Source organism: Poecilia latipinna, unplaced genomic scaffold (assembly GCF_001443285.1).
Source record: "Poecilia latipinna isolate Pla-1442-1.1 unplaced genomic scaffold, P_latipinna-1.0 Scaffold186, whole genome shotgun sequence".
NCBI classification, from domain to species: domain Eukaryota; kingdom Metazoa; phylum Chordata; class Actinopteri; order Cyprinodontiformes; family Poeciliidae; genus Poecilia; species Poecilia latipinna.
In genome coordinates, this window is record NW_015112802.1 from 258,186 (window position 1) to 273,548 (window position 15,363).

General features: G+C 38.5%; 1 protein-coding gene across 4 annotated transcripts in view; it reads left to right on the forward strand.

Moving 5' to 3' along the window:
• The window catches only part of ptprz1b (protein tyrosine phosphatase receptor type Z1b), a 59,361-nt gene that overhangs the window by 11,946 nt on the left and 32,052 nt on the right, over positions 1-15,363 (forward strand). For all 4 annotated transcript variants that reach the window (XR_001424746.1, XM_015030567.1, XM_015030568.1 and 1 more), the window contains exon 2: positions 9,967-10,035. Coding sequence is in view for 3 of the 4 variants with exons in the window: in XM_015030567.1 (XP_014886053.1) it covers positions 9,967-10,035 (69 nt within the window). In the remaining variant the exon portion in view is untranslated. The remainder of the gene's footprint in view (positions 1-9,966; positions 10,036-15,363) is intronic.

The window sequence follows — 15,363 nt, forward strand, 5'->3', positions numbered from 1 at the left end:
AAAGCATTCCTTTAGTGGATTGGAAACAGGTGAAGATAAAACTGTGCTACTTGAGTTTGGGTAAAACATACTTACAGACAAAGGCATGTAAGGTTTTTATCTTGATTCCAAAATGTATATAAATCTATATACAGTATTGTATATACAGCTAATGGCTTTTTTTGTATTTTTATTTATGTAACAATCAATTACTAACTTAGTTGACTATTATTTCAATAATGATTAATCTGATTCATTGTTCCAGCCCCTGTTTTCTTTTTTTAAGATGGTTTTTAAACCTGTAAACTCAAAATTCCCACTGAAATAGAACCTGTCTGACAACACGAAGTAGATTACAAGATCACAAAATAATGTCTTTGTTGATCCGAAACACTTTGGGTAGAAATAAAAGCCGCAAATTTGTAAGGCTGACAAACACTTGGTGACTGAACTGTGTATCTTTTTATAAAGAGGCATGGATGTTCTTTTCACATCCTGCTTTTTCTTCTTCTACAGCTGACCTTAAGATCTCCTGGTTAAAGATGGACCTTTCCATTTAAATCCGAGGAAATCTTCAAAAAGATCTTTATTTTTTTTTTTAAACCAGGAGCTTGGGTATTAGCTGGCATCCCCGCTTCACTGAACGGCTAGCAGATTACTAATCGCACACACACACACACACACACACACACACACCCCCACACACACACACACACACACACACACGCGCACACACACACACACACACACACACAGTATTTTCTCAATTTGTGCCAAGCAGATGGAAATGTAGCATCTTACTGCCCTAACTAGGCATGCAGATTAGTGAGCCTCTCACTCACACACACACACACACACACACACACACACACACACACACACACACACACACGCACACACACACACACACACACACACACACACACACACACACACACACACACAACTTGGCTGGACGTGTGCCATCACAAATTCTCTGTGGATAAACCTATCTGCGGCGCGTCCACGCACCGACAACTTGCCACCAATCAGAAAGCGGGAGCGGGGCTGAAACATTAACCGCACACATCAAACGGACACAAACTCGCCTGCTCGTCTCGCTGCGAGTCCCTCAGTGTGATTCTGAACGTGTGTATCCGTTCAGCAGTTATTCATAGCTTCATTTTACCAACTCCCCCCAACCCCCTACTATTCGCCCGAGCTTTAACTAGAAGCAGAAATTTGAGGTCAGCCCCCCGCAGGGTCTGTACTACTCACAGCTCATTGGAGACATGCAAGCTTCAGGCTAAAATGTGGTGAAAACCTCTCTGCAACTCCGGGCTTTCACCTAGATCTGAGGTTTCTGAAGTGCAGTTGTGGGGGAAACAGCAGAGCTTTGCTGAAACATTTACAGTGAACAAAAAGAGGCCTCTGACACATTTAGTTCCACAACTAGGTCTGAAGCTCAACATCGGCCCCATTCAGGATACTAAACTCTTTGTATCCATGTTGTCGTCTTGTCTGTCCTCTCACAGTGCTACCACTGTGACATCATATTTACAGCAGGAAGTGTTCCCACAATCTGTAAAAATATCCCTATCACTTTTGGGGGAGGGGGGCGGTTCTGTGCCTGTATCGTTAATTTCATTTGTGTACCAATTGCAGTTTTCTACCAGATCACCAATCTTTAAAAAGCTTGACCTACTGATTGTAATTTTTTTGGTCTGATACTAATTTCTGGTGTTGGTATTCTCTCCTTTTGACTGACAGACAGACAAAGCAGATCACACCTGCATATGTGAGTTTAACAATGGTCACCCACCGTAGCCAACTTAGCAAGTTCAGTAATCTGTCAGACCGTTGTGGAAATAGGTAAGATTGGTGGGTAAGATCTGTAGTTGTGTTTCTCCACTAACTGCACAATTTGACTTTTGGGAAATACATTTGCTTAATGGAAACACTTCAATTTTGAAAAAAATACTAGTTTTTCAATATAAAATTTCAATGCTTGGCATGATATTTTTTGTGTGGCCATATCAAAATTTATTTTGCAAAACTGCAATGGAAAGACTTCTTTACATGTCACACGAGTCACTTGATCAACAACTGGACGTTGCTGCTGCAACAAACCACAAAGAAGATGACAGGAAGTGGTTGGATATGGAGAGCCATAGTTGGAGGATCATGTTTTTTAATGACTTATTGGGTGAACAAACTTATTCCTATGTGACTTTAACTGCATTTCTTTTATGGAACCATTTCACAACTGGGATTTTTTTTAAAATATTTTCGACATGTTTTTTGAGCAGACGGCCAATTTGTTTTTTTGTCTGCAAACCTCAGTTAACACTTAATCTGTTTCTAAACTACTTGACGATTATTTCAGTAATCAATTAATCCGATTAATCGTTTCAGCCCTAACATGTACGTCTTGAACATTGTAAATCTTGCATCTTCTGCCTGTTGGAAAATTTCTTGACTCGCATCATCGATTTAACCCTTTGATTGCAGTCATTCAAACTCCAATCAGATGTGATAACAGACCAGTTATCACGTTTCAGTCCTCCAGTGTTCCTGTGTGTGGTTACAGCTCAGCAGAGGCTTAAATAATAGAGTTTTATGCGAATATAGTGGAGCCAAATAACTGCAAAGGAATTTGTGATGCTTCATCTGGTTGGATATGTAGAGGGTTACTTGACACTGTGAGTGTGTGTGTGTGTGTGTGTGTGTGTGTGTGTGTGTGTGTGTGTGTGTCAGCTGTTCATCCACATTACCACCTCCAACACAAGTCCCCATTATTTCTTGGTCAACCTTAAAACTCTCAATAAAACTTTCTCGCAAGTCTTCCTTCGCCGCTTTTTAAAACTACTGGAGAACAAGGTGCTTCACACGCACTAATAAAGACACACACTCTCTCACACACACACCCGACACAGTCACCGCTTCCAGTTTAAGTCTGTCCTGATAAAGGTTTGTGTTGCAGCGTTAATGCCGCTGACACAAAGCTCGGTTTGTCCTGCACCCAGAAACACAATCCTCCTACTTAACATGGAGCCTAATCTCAGTGACGGAGAAACTCTGTCGCTCTCAGCTTTTCTTCATCCCTCCATCATCTGAGATGCAGCAGGATGTTTGTACCAGGGTGCCTGAAGTCGTACATTAATCAAACCGAGGCCCTGATTAAAATACAGGCTACAGCAGGCCAGTAAAAATTAGATAAAAGGTGAAACAGGCCAGATGGGCAAATGCTGAAATTTGCCATTTTTTAAAGCCATTTATTCTCTTCTTAGGTGTGTAAAAATATCTTAGAATTACTACTGTTAATCTTTGAGGAAGTAGAGGTGAACAAAATGGACTTAAAGTTTTAGCACAATGTTTTGTCGTGCTACTGAGACAATGAGAAAATAAGAACTATTTACTAATACATTTCTAGGTAACTATAGTTGTAACATTTGCTTTACATCGTGAAAACATAAGAAAACATAAACACATAATGTAGTCAACAGCTGTGAAAACCAATAAATTATTTTGTTTAGTGTCATCATTAAAATCATCACAAATCTTGTCAATGTTCCTTTTATTATGGTTAAAAATCAACTCTAAACAGACATGATTTAAAGGAGCTCAGAGTTTCGGCTGATTTGCAGTTTTCTGGAAGTTTGTTCCAGATTAGAAGTGCATAGAAGCTGAATGCTGCTGCTTTCTGGACTAAGCTAAAGATGTTCCTTCATAAAGCTTATAGTTAGACTGGCTTTGGTTATCTCTGTTGTTATACCACTATGAGACATAATGACCACTTTTCCTCACTCTGCTACTTTTTCCTACTACTCTCCAATTTTGCTGTTGTTCAGCATGCTGGAGCTTCCCAATCCATTAAAATTTTAAAAGTTCATTTACGAAGTAATTGATCTAAAGTGAAACTCATTGAGATTTATCACAGAGTGAAACAGATTTCAAGTGTTTATATCTGTTCATACCCCCGACTATCTCTTGTGACGTGTGGTGGCCATTGAAACACCGAATCCAGAGAGCATCAATCAATTAATCATGATTAATCGATTATTGAAAAAATTATTAGCTAAATTAGTTACTGATTGATCGCTAACTGGAGTATATAGACTCAACAAAGGCCGTCTGCTGAAAGAACATGATGGTCAGACAATCAAACCAAAACTGTACAAAACTGTACATTTTGGGTTTAAGATAAACAATCTTCTTTGTCTGATGATCTGTTTAACCCAGAACTCAAGTGCCAGTTTTAGCTTAACTTGGTTCAAATTCAGTAAATAAAAAAAAACTCATACTAAGCACCGTTTTCTACACTGTATGGATGTTAAACACAATGGCTGAGCTTCTCACACATTGATGTTAGAAGTATTTTTTAGCTGCAGATGCATCTTTTTGCTACACAAAACGACTGTTATGTTTATGCATTTTTGGCCATAAAATGTTTGTTTTTGTATTTGAACAGGAATGTGATTATTTGTATCTTTTGATGTGTTTCTAATATTGTGTGAAAAGCTTTAACTGCTCAATAAGAAACTTTGCAGAATGTGCCATTTATTTCTGCATTTAATTGATTAATCTTTAGAATAATTGATAATTAAATAATCAATAGTTGCATCCCTGCTTGTTTCAGTAATCCTCATTGTCCTTGGTTTGACTCCTGACCTTGGTACCTTCTACCTGCACCCTTCCTTGTTTACTTACAGTCAGGAAAAAAGAAAAAGTCCACCAGCACCAACCAAAAATGAATTATATAAAGAAAATACTGAATCTAGTCCAATTTCATCTCTTGAATGTTTCTTTTTCTTCACAATCCTATTAAGACTGTGATCATCCCTGATGCTTGTGTGCATTTTTTGTCACACTTTTTCCTTCCACTCAACTTTCCAGTCTTATACTTAGATACAGCTCTATGTATTTAACTATTTAACCTGCTTTGTCAGCACTTACTTTTTTTAGGCTTATTTTCCCTGCGGAGGCTGAAGTGACTCTCTGCTAGAAAACTGTTAAGTTAGCAGTCTTTCCCGTGATTGCGTAGGCCATAACATAAATATTTCAGTGTATTTATTATTTTTTTTTTATCAGTCTCTTGCAACATAATTTTCTGGAACACTGAGTTGTTGGTCTAACTGTTTGCCATAATCACTAAAGTGAACAGAAATAAGCGCCTGAAGCACATCATGTCAACAGCACAGTCAGAACGTTCTCTGCTTAAGCAGACGCAGCGGGATAAATCCAGAGAAACGCTAAGTGTGAGAGAGGTCAAGTGTGGTAATTTACCCAGCTGACACTCCACACACAGCTGAAGGCTATATAAGTTATCGTCTGGCCTCTGAAGGCATCCGCCTGTGGGAGTGTGTGTTAGTGGTTTGGCGGCCAACAGGTGTCACGTTTTATGTGAGGCGGATGTTGTGTGTTTGTCACTGACTGCAGCTGCTGCGTAGGGTTACTTTCACTCAAGAGATTTCACTGTAGTTATTTTTATATGTTACGATCTAAGAAAAGAAAAAAAAAGAGTGCTATTTATTATGTGATGACAGTTGGTTAGATTGATGCCATGTTTCTGAAGACGGGGAAGCAACGAGAGGTTTTGATGGTTCAATTTGGCTTCCAGTCCAAAGTTCTTCAGACAAAAATGGTGCTTCTGTACTTAGCATGGGTCAGTGAGAGAGGAGTGTATGAACAGCAGCTTCATGGTAGCAACACAACCATCTATACCATTATCTAATTTATAAAAACAATTGAAATACTATTCAAGAAAACATTTAGATTGCAAGGAATTGTATCTCTTTTATGCTATGCTATTATGTAGCATAACAGAGTACAACAAGCTAATACTGGTTGGTTCATTAGTTTATTAGGAACATTTGCTTAGGTAACTCGGTAGTAGAAATAACTCTGACATATTTGTGGTTGATGGTAAAAATGGAGCAGACGTTAATCAGCCTGTTGACTGGAAGTGTGGAGTAACAGGGTGAGGAAGGACAACGCTACGCTACAATAGCTATGTTTCCATCCAACTGTCACACAAATTCTACGCCAACTTTTAAAATGTCACAAAAAAAGAAAAAACAAAAGGAAAACAAGGCGTGTTTCCATCTACTGATTCAGAGTGAATCAACCAGGTTATGCAAAGCATGATTTCGTCATGGCTGTAATAAACAGGAAGTAAAGGTTGCTGACAAGCATGGCGCACATACCTTTTTCCATTGAGGCAATTCCCAAAGTGACCATTTTGACTTCCATGCTAACTCTAATTTCTGGTCAGAATGATGACCTTTGGAACGGAAATATTTATTATTCTGGTCTGGAATCTGGACTAAATTATGATCCCCCTCTGTCCAATGTCAGAATTCAATGGTTTTACTACCCTTGTCTATAATCATAGCCATGCCTGGATTGGGTAAGATTTATGAAAAGTCTTGTTTGAGGTTAACTTTGAAGCAAGCGAATGGTTTCTCTGTGTTCTTATGTGAGTTTCAGTGCTTCTGCTTGCACAGATTTATTCATTTTCTTTAGATTTCTTCATTTGAACTCTTCATTTTTTATTGTCGCTGCAATGAGAATCAGATTTTCCAAGTCTGAGGACAGCAGAAAAACATAGATTGCCTCTTGCTGGTTGGGATCCGTCATTGCCTCAGGAATTTAATACCTCGTCCTGTTCATGAGTGACTGTGGGTAGGAAAGAGCAGGAGAAGGATGTTGTCAAGGGTAAGACCAGTGATACTGTGGTCTGTTGTGATGGAGAAACAGCTGAATCAAAGAGGGAATCTCTCCATGTAATAGTTGGTCTTTAATTCCAACTTTCCTCTATGGTCAAGAAACGTAGATTGTGACCCAAAGAACAAGATCCTGGATATGAAGAACTTCCTCCATAGGGTTTCTGGTGGGGGTGCAATAGACTGGATGATTTGCAAAACTTACATAACTTGTAGTAAAGAATCAAATTATTATGTTTCTCTGCTTTGGGTTCATAGAAAACATATACCTTGCTTAACAGTAGTCGGTTGAGATGCCTGATGAAGGCCTTCCTTTGGAAGTTTCTAGGCACATCCCAGGAGGACACCAGAGGGAACACCCAGAACTCCCAGTAAGGACTCATGACTTTCACCGTCTTGAGAATCTTGGAGAAGTTTTTTTCTAGTTCTGCAAAAGAAGAAAAAAAAATCTGGTTAGCACAGACATTTTTCTTCCTGGGGTTTAAGCCCTCTAGCCTTCAAGCATGAATGGAATACTTAAAGCTACTAGCATTCAGCCTCAAGGATTAGATGGTTAAACCTTGTAGGTTTATCCATCCAATCCAAGACTCATTTTTACTTTTGACCTTGAGTAAACTGTCCTGCTTCAACTTCAGTAACTTTGTAAGATTTCCATTACCGAAAAACATCCTGCTAAGCTAAGGTAAGCTAAGAAGGACTGCATTTGCAACAATCTGTTGCAAATGGTGATCTTTGTACAGTGCATTTTAAAAAATTGCAGGAGTAAAATCTCCATCTATACACATTTGTAAGCAAAAGGAACAAACATCGGCCATCCTGGACTGATATAGTTCAACCTTCTGGACTGTGTCTAAGGAATTCTGAAGAGACATATTAGCATTTGTTATGTTTACCTGCAATACATTTCAATGCAACATAAGTTGTGTTTTCATTGATTGTACATTGCACAATTTGATATTTAGAAAATAAATTGCTCACATTTGTAATGGAACTGCAGCTATACATCAAGTTCATAGGAAGAGTGATTTTGGAAAACTGAAGATTTTGACTTTTTTCTGATGGTGACTCTGTCTACAGAAAATTCTCTCTTGTAAACCTTTTGATATCAAGACCTGAAAAGTGTTGGAAAGCAGGTGCAGTGTAGATGGGTGAAATCATGTAGTGATTCGGCATTGGGCTTCATGCATGTCCAACCTGCACCAATAAAGGCCCTTCACTTTCCTCTGCTCGCTGTAAAACACAGAACCCCCTGCTTTCATCTTAGAATGTTTTTTTTATTTGTGCAATCACCCACTGCTTTCCAATATTCACATTTCTGTCATTTGATGTCCAAGTTCAAGTTTGTTACAGCAGATTTGCATGAATAACCTTAAGAAAGGAATAGAATCTATATAACATTTAAATAAAAAAACAACAAAAACATTTTTTTTACACTGATGATTAAGTGTTTGGAAAACTCCATAGTTGAGTATAATACAAACCAATGATTAAAAATATCTTAACCTTATTCCTTTTTTTCTGTTCTTCCCTTCCTCTCCTCTTCCTCTGAGTAGATGGTTTGTAAGGCAGCATCTTTTTGCCCACAAAATGTTTGAGCAAAAACTGGATCTGCAGCTGCGTTTCCAATAGAGATGTGCACAAAACTTTGTCAATATTCTGCTAATGCAGGAAAAACACAATTTCACAATTGAAATAAGTGGAATAAGTTTATTCATGCGACAAATCATGAAAAGACACTTCATATTGTTACCAAATGGAAACAAAATGAAAGTCAGTGTTTAGTAAAAATGGATAGAAGAGACTAATCATTCTTTGATCAGGTAGAGTTTCTATAGCAAAGAGCCTAACAATATTAGTGCTACCTACACAAAATTTGGTGTTAAAAGTGGTATATTTATTTTTTATATTTTATTTTACTGTAGGAATAGAGCAGATTTTGTCCTTATGTTTGACTGTGAAAACAGCCCAGTCTGTCAAGCTATGGGTGATTTTTATTTCTTCTTTTTTCTGTTGGTGCTTCATGGATCAGAGTTAAGTAGCTTAAACACAAAAATGGCTCCTCTGAAAATAGAGACTGCGCTGAAGCTGAATTTGAGAAATCTGTACACAAAGGCCAATAATACTTTACAAGCCGCTCCATAGTAACCTCAGTGATGTGACAGAGGACTCGTGACTGGACTGTAAAAGTAAATGCAGTGGGGCATACAGTATGTCACCGTGCAGTAATTTATGATGTTTACATCCCAGCGCGGTGGACATACTGTAACTATAGGATTATTCACAGTGCGTCTGTGCCACATGTTGTTGGGATGTTACTGTGACCTAAATCTGACTCTGAGCTGCACTTTCATCTTCTCTGTGTTTTTCCTCTTCTTTTTTTTTTTTAGAGTTACGCTTTGAAAGATCAAACAAAAAGAAAATGAATCATTTTGGTATTTCTCCTTCTTTGTGTGTGTGTGTGTGTGTGTGTGAGTGTGTGTCTGTTGCTTTTTTACAGTTCCATTTAAAATGTTGCAAACTGATTTTTTTTTTTATGTTCAACTCTATACATATAAATAAGCTTACCAGATATACAGCATGGCAACTTTTAGTTCAGTTCACCCACCTATTACATGTTATGCCTAATATATTCTACTCACTTTAATCAATTAGTGGCTACAAAATAGATTTAAATCATTTAAAAAAAAAAAAAATCCAAGCAGGGACTTGCAAAAGGATTCATTTTCAGATTTTTATTTGTAAACAAATCTTTTCTTTCAACTTCACATTTGTATTCCACTTTGTGTTGTTCTTTCACAATAAATTCTAATCAAATACATTAATGTTTGTGGCTAGAATGTGACAAAAAATGAAAAAATTCAAGGGGAGTGAATACTTTTGTCACTAAAAAAAACACCCTTACACAAAGATTGGTTGGCAACTCGGGCCACTTTAAGATGGCAAGTAGGAAGCTGGAATTGAACCCACAACTTTAAATCTTTGAAACTACAAGTTGACTACACTTTCCACTGTGCCACAGTTGAATCACCAGTGTGAAAAAAAATGTTTTTGTTGTTTTTTTTATTGAAATGTTATATAGATTCTATTTCTTTCTTAAGGTTATCCATGCAAATCTGCTGTAACAAACTTGAACTTGGACAGCAAATGAGAGAAAATATGAATATTGGAAAGCAGTGGGTGATTGATTTTTATTTGTTCTGTACAAAACTCCATAGTTGAGTATAATACAAACCAATGACTAAAAATATCTGCTACAATAACATTTCTATCTTGTTTTTAATAGTTCTGGCGGTGGAGCCGCCGGCCCAAGGCCTGGAGAAACTCCCAGAAGAAATGAACTGGTCCTACTCAGGTCTGTTTGATTCTTCTGATGTTTTACTCGTTTGTTGGCTGCAAGTGGAATTTTATTTTCCAGTTTATCGCTTCTAGAGCCAGCTTATCTTAAACAAACTACTTTTTTAACATTTTGATGTCATGACACGTAATCAATTTTCCCAAAAATAATCACTCACTGGGACTGCATTCTGTAACTGCAGAGCCCGTATAAGACCCAAACGCCACAGCAGTATGAATATCTGATGAATTGCAGGTATTATCCATTAACCTCTCCCGCAGGAAAAAATTGATCTGCCTCGGACCATATGGTTCGGTGACTTGAGCTAACTCAGCACGGAGCCCCTGCAGAGTTAAGCTACAATCAGACAGAAACAAAGAGTGGACGCAGACAGGCAGTAAGGACCCCTCAGGGAGCGATTAGAGTTTTACTGCTCAGGAGAGACCCGCTGGCTGTCAGCAGGCTAAAACAAGAGCTATTAGGGTTATTAACCTTCACCTCCATGGATCACATTAGCTGTAAAATGCTAAGATGTATGATGATTCCCACTGCTGCTAATAGATCTCACCTGGAGTTATAAAAGCAAACTGTTTCGTTTAGTTGATTATTTACAATTACATCATCGGTTTGATCACTTAGAGTGACAGCAATGTGAAAAGTTTTTCTAAAGCCCACTCTCAGCAGATTTCAGCATGAATATTAATGGGAAGAACTGCTGCTTGTCAAATGATGTAGCACAGTATTTTCAGTGCATTACCTCCAAATGATGATAATCAGAACGAGAAATCTGAAATACTTAGGAACCATTAGACACCAAGCCTAATTACAACAGAACAAAAGCTATTTCTACTTGCGAAACATGTTCATTTGAGCAAAATTCAATGGGGTTTATGCTCCCTACTCCCTTACTGACCTACTCCCTTACTTCCAACCTTGGATGAATACAAAGTCAATGCTTCAATCCGTTTCCTACTCATTACTGCTGTTATACGTGACAAAGACTGAATCTCAATAGGTGCACCTGCATTTCATCCTTCAGATTGCTCTGTCTTCTTGTCAGAGCTTTACAATCAATTTGTCTGCCACCTTCACCTTGTTTGTCAAATTGGAATGGGTTTTTTGTGTGATACACTGACATGCATAATGAACAACCTTTCAGCAGCAGAAGTGAAGTGGATACACATTTTCCTTTTCTCTGTGTTGGGTCTGTGTTGGGTCTGGAAGTTCATCAACACAAATGAGTTCCTCTGGTAGTTTATTGAGATTCACTGTAACTGTAGCTACCACTGTGACTGTGTGTGTGTGTGTGTGTGTGTGTGTGAGTATATACTTGTATGCAACCTATAGAGGTCCATTATAACAATTTTCACCAACAAATGGAGGTCTTTTGTGGAACATGAGGACATTTTCCAGATCTTCACGTTTTTCCAAGTAGACTGTGCTCAAATAAGAAGGATTATTTGTTTATTAACACGGTGGTATGCCTCTCGACGTGAAGGAGCAGCGGCTCTGCTCCGAGTCCCTCCCGGATGACCGAGCTTCTCACCTTATCTCTAAGGGAGAGCCCAGCCACCCTACGGAGAAAACCCATTTCGGCCGCTTGTTTCCGGGACCTCATTCTTTCGGTCATGACCCAAAGCACATAACCATAGATGAGGGTAGAAACGTAGATCGACCAGTAAATCGAGAACTTCGCTTTTTGACTCAGCTCTCTCTTCACCAGAGAGAGCTGGTGAAGAGAGCTGCTTCACTACTGTGAGCCTGCTTCACTACTGTGAAGCAGGCGGTACAGCGCCTGCTTCACAGTAGTGAAGTAGTGAAGCAGGCTCAGACCTGTTCCTGGTTGTGGAACAGGTCCAGTGTTCCACAACCAGGATGAAAACCACACTGCTCTTCCTGAATCCGAGGTTCGACTATCCGACAGACCCTCCGCTCCAGGACCCCTGAATAGACCTTAAAAGTGAGGCTTAAAAACGTGACCCCAGGTTGTTGAGTGAGAATGATGATTTAATGGTGAAAATATACAAAAATCCAAAGTCCAGACAGCACAGAATGAGTGGAAGGCTAAGACCTCATATCTGGTAGCAACTGGTAGAACAATTGACATCTGACGACAGCAGACAAGACTGCTCCCAAAGAAGAAATGCTGTTTTTGGGTTAAGAAATTGAGTTTTGGTTGGGGTTAGGCTGTAGAAATGAATGGAAGTCAATGGAAAGTCTCCGCAAAGATAGTGAAACAAACGTGCGTGCATGTGTGTGTGTGCAAAAGTGTGTGTACACAAGCTTGTTTTTGTGTCCAGCTCTGTTTCTCGCCTTGTGCGGTGCTCTGAGCCGAGAGTAAAAGCATTAACATTTGAAAGGACCACACTTCATTGTGAGGCACAGCGCACCGCGTTTTTAGTTAGGTCAGAAGTAAAGGGGGGACTGGGGGGAAGCGAATGAAAGGGAGACAGCCAGGGGAACGAGAGAGAGTGAGAGTCGGAGAACTTTCAAGACAAGATACATCCAAATCCCTATAGGCCTTTACAATGAACTCGCCTCCAACAAACCATGGCTGTTCACTTAGATTTACTGCAGCAGGTTTAAATGACTACATACCTCTCATTAATTGTGCTTATACAACTACTTACCAACCTGCCATGTAAGAAAGACATATTTGTTTTGTCTGACATTGAGAATTTCTCACAGAAGTTTTTACCTTTAAATTTAGAAGCTTATCACACTAGACAAACAAACTGGAGTTTGATTAAAGCATACTAAACAGGGCTGGTGTGGTCTGAGATTAAGATTAAGCTAAAAAAGTGTGTGTGCTTGAGCAAGGCAGTCTAAAAACCCAATCCCCAAATTCAGTTCTGTCAAAACAAATGGGCCAAAGTCCCAGCAAACTGTTGGGAGAAGATTGTAGAAGGAAACTCGAAATATTTGATACAAAATGTGTTTAAAAGGCAATTTTAATTATCAAATATTAATGAAATGCATGTGAATTTTTTAATTTGAAAAGATTTGAACAAAGAAACACAAACAAAAGATGTTTTACCTGATTGTTTTGGCATGTTTCAAATAGAAATCCTTTTGTTGATCCCAAATGACTTAAAACAGAAAAGGTTTAGCTTTAATGTTGGACAGAAACTAAATTGCATTTGTACCATATTGAGTGGAAAAAATGCAACAATTATTTAAGTAAAAAAATAATTGTTGCAGATTAATTTAACAAAACAAATTCTAAATTTAAATGCAATATTATCAACATAAATCCAACCTAAAACCTAAACAATGGTCTGAAAGTCCGTAAGAACCTCAAAATATCATTAAGATTTATTCATGCTTTAAGCTTCAGAAAAGAAAAGAAACCCAAACATACCTTTTTTTTTGTGCATACCACCTCTTCTGGGACATCTCTCACTCTTGAGATTAAAAAAATTCTACTTCTATGTTTCCCCAAGTGGATTCATTGTAAATTATTAATGCTTTTATGTTTTTATTTGGTTCAACATGAAATAATAATCTTCTGGTAATCCAGATGAAGCTTGTTAGGGTGGAAAAAAAGTAAAGTTTTTCTTTTTTATAAACATGATTCGCAGGATATTCAAAACGTCTTTTGAAGAGCTACACTCCCATTTGATTTTTCTTTTTTATCATTGCTATTTTTGTATATTTTTATGAAAAACAGGATTTTTTTAATGTTCAGTGTTTCCATCATTATTACTCTGTGCCTTGTCTCCAGGGGGTCCCTGGGATCCTTGTGCCTGGAAGACACCCCTTAGGGTCCCATCTGCCACGCATGTTTTTGCGCATGTCGTTGTGTATCCCGTTAACCCAGAGTTTCCCCTGCCTGACAAATTTACTAGGAAGTTCCCAAAGGAATATTCCAGAGTTCACACTGTAACTAATCAAAAGAATTTGCATGTATGTTTTTTTTTTATTTTTTATTTCTGATAAATTGTTGGTTTTTCATTATTAAACATTTTTCCCCACTACAGTTTTCATAAATGTGTCATGAACCAAAGGAAGATTATGCAACGTGACAGATTATGCCACTTCAGAACATTATGAGCATTCTGAATCCAAATGTTGAATTTATTACTAGATAACTGCAGCATGTTTTGTCATCCGTCTACTTGTTTTTGTTTCTTTGGCCTCCTGTCGTCTGTTTCTCCTCTTCTACCCACCGAACCATAGCCGGGGGACACGCAGGCTTCAGTTGTGCTTTGTCTATGGAACACACACCCACCCACACACCTTCAGGTTTTAATTATGCATAACTCCCACCCCCGTGTGCTATGCTTGTGTTACGTATTCCTTCACATCTGAAGCGATGTGATTGGAAAGAGGTGGGCTCTGGCAGACGTGGAAGTGATTCATTCGAGTGCGTTTTTTTTCCCCTCTTTTTTTCTTTTTAATTCGACCATCTTCAAAGCAGGAAATACATTGGCTCTGGTAAGGTGACCTGACATAGATCCAAAACCCATTTGGAAACATTTTGTATGAGATAAGACTAGAGAGTTACACACCTGGGAGTTAGTTTGAAACCAGTAGCTTGTAGAAGATTTTACACAAAATCCTCATTGTTCTCAACAGATCATCTAGCCAGAACTCTGTTTTGGTCTGTCTGAACTTTATAAATGTCGTGGTCGAAGATGGAAGTGCATTTCATCAACATTTCTTCTGCCACTTTGTACAAGGAGTTTTGTACTTGAACTTCTCCCAAAGGATGAAATGTTACGGCCACAGCGAACAGCGTTCTTGTTGTGGCCAAATTTCTCACTTCTTATGGAACATCTTCAGGCCTTATCATTCAGCTGGCTGATGAAAGAATAGACTTTCCCTTCACATTTAGGAATTACATAATTTGGCATTTCACAAAAACACCTCTTGTGTTTGACTCTTCACACTCTAATCTGATTTTACTTGACATACAGGCTATGACTTTATGGTCCGTCTTCGGACTGCTGGCCTCATGAACAAGCATCAACTGCCAACCCTACGAACAAAACGTCAAAAAGGAAGCCGGTCTCTTTACTTTACAATGGTTCTCTTCCATTCCTCTCTAGAATATTTTTTTCTCTCTTCTCAAGAAAATTTGAGTTGTTTTGCTAACTGCTTTACACCAGGACTATAACACCACATTACTCTTCAGAACCCAACTGATCAGGTATCGAATTGAAATCTGTTTTCCGATGCAATCACAACCATCATCATTTCATGGCTTTACCTGCATTTGGCCAGAAGCAGGTGCATCCATCACCAACCTTTTTGTTCTCTTTCAGTTTTATTTTAAAATGTGAGAGCTAGAAATCTCTTGCTGTGGTGTTTCTACAACAAGATGAGGAGAAGGAGTCGCTTGCT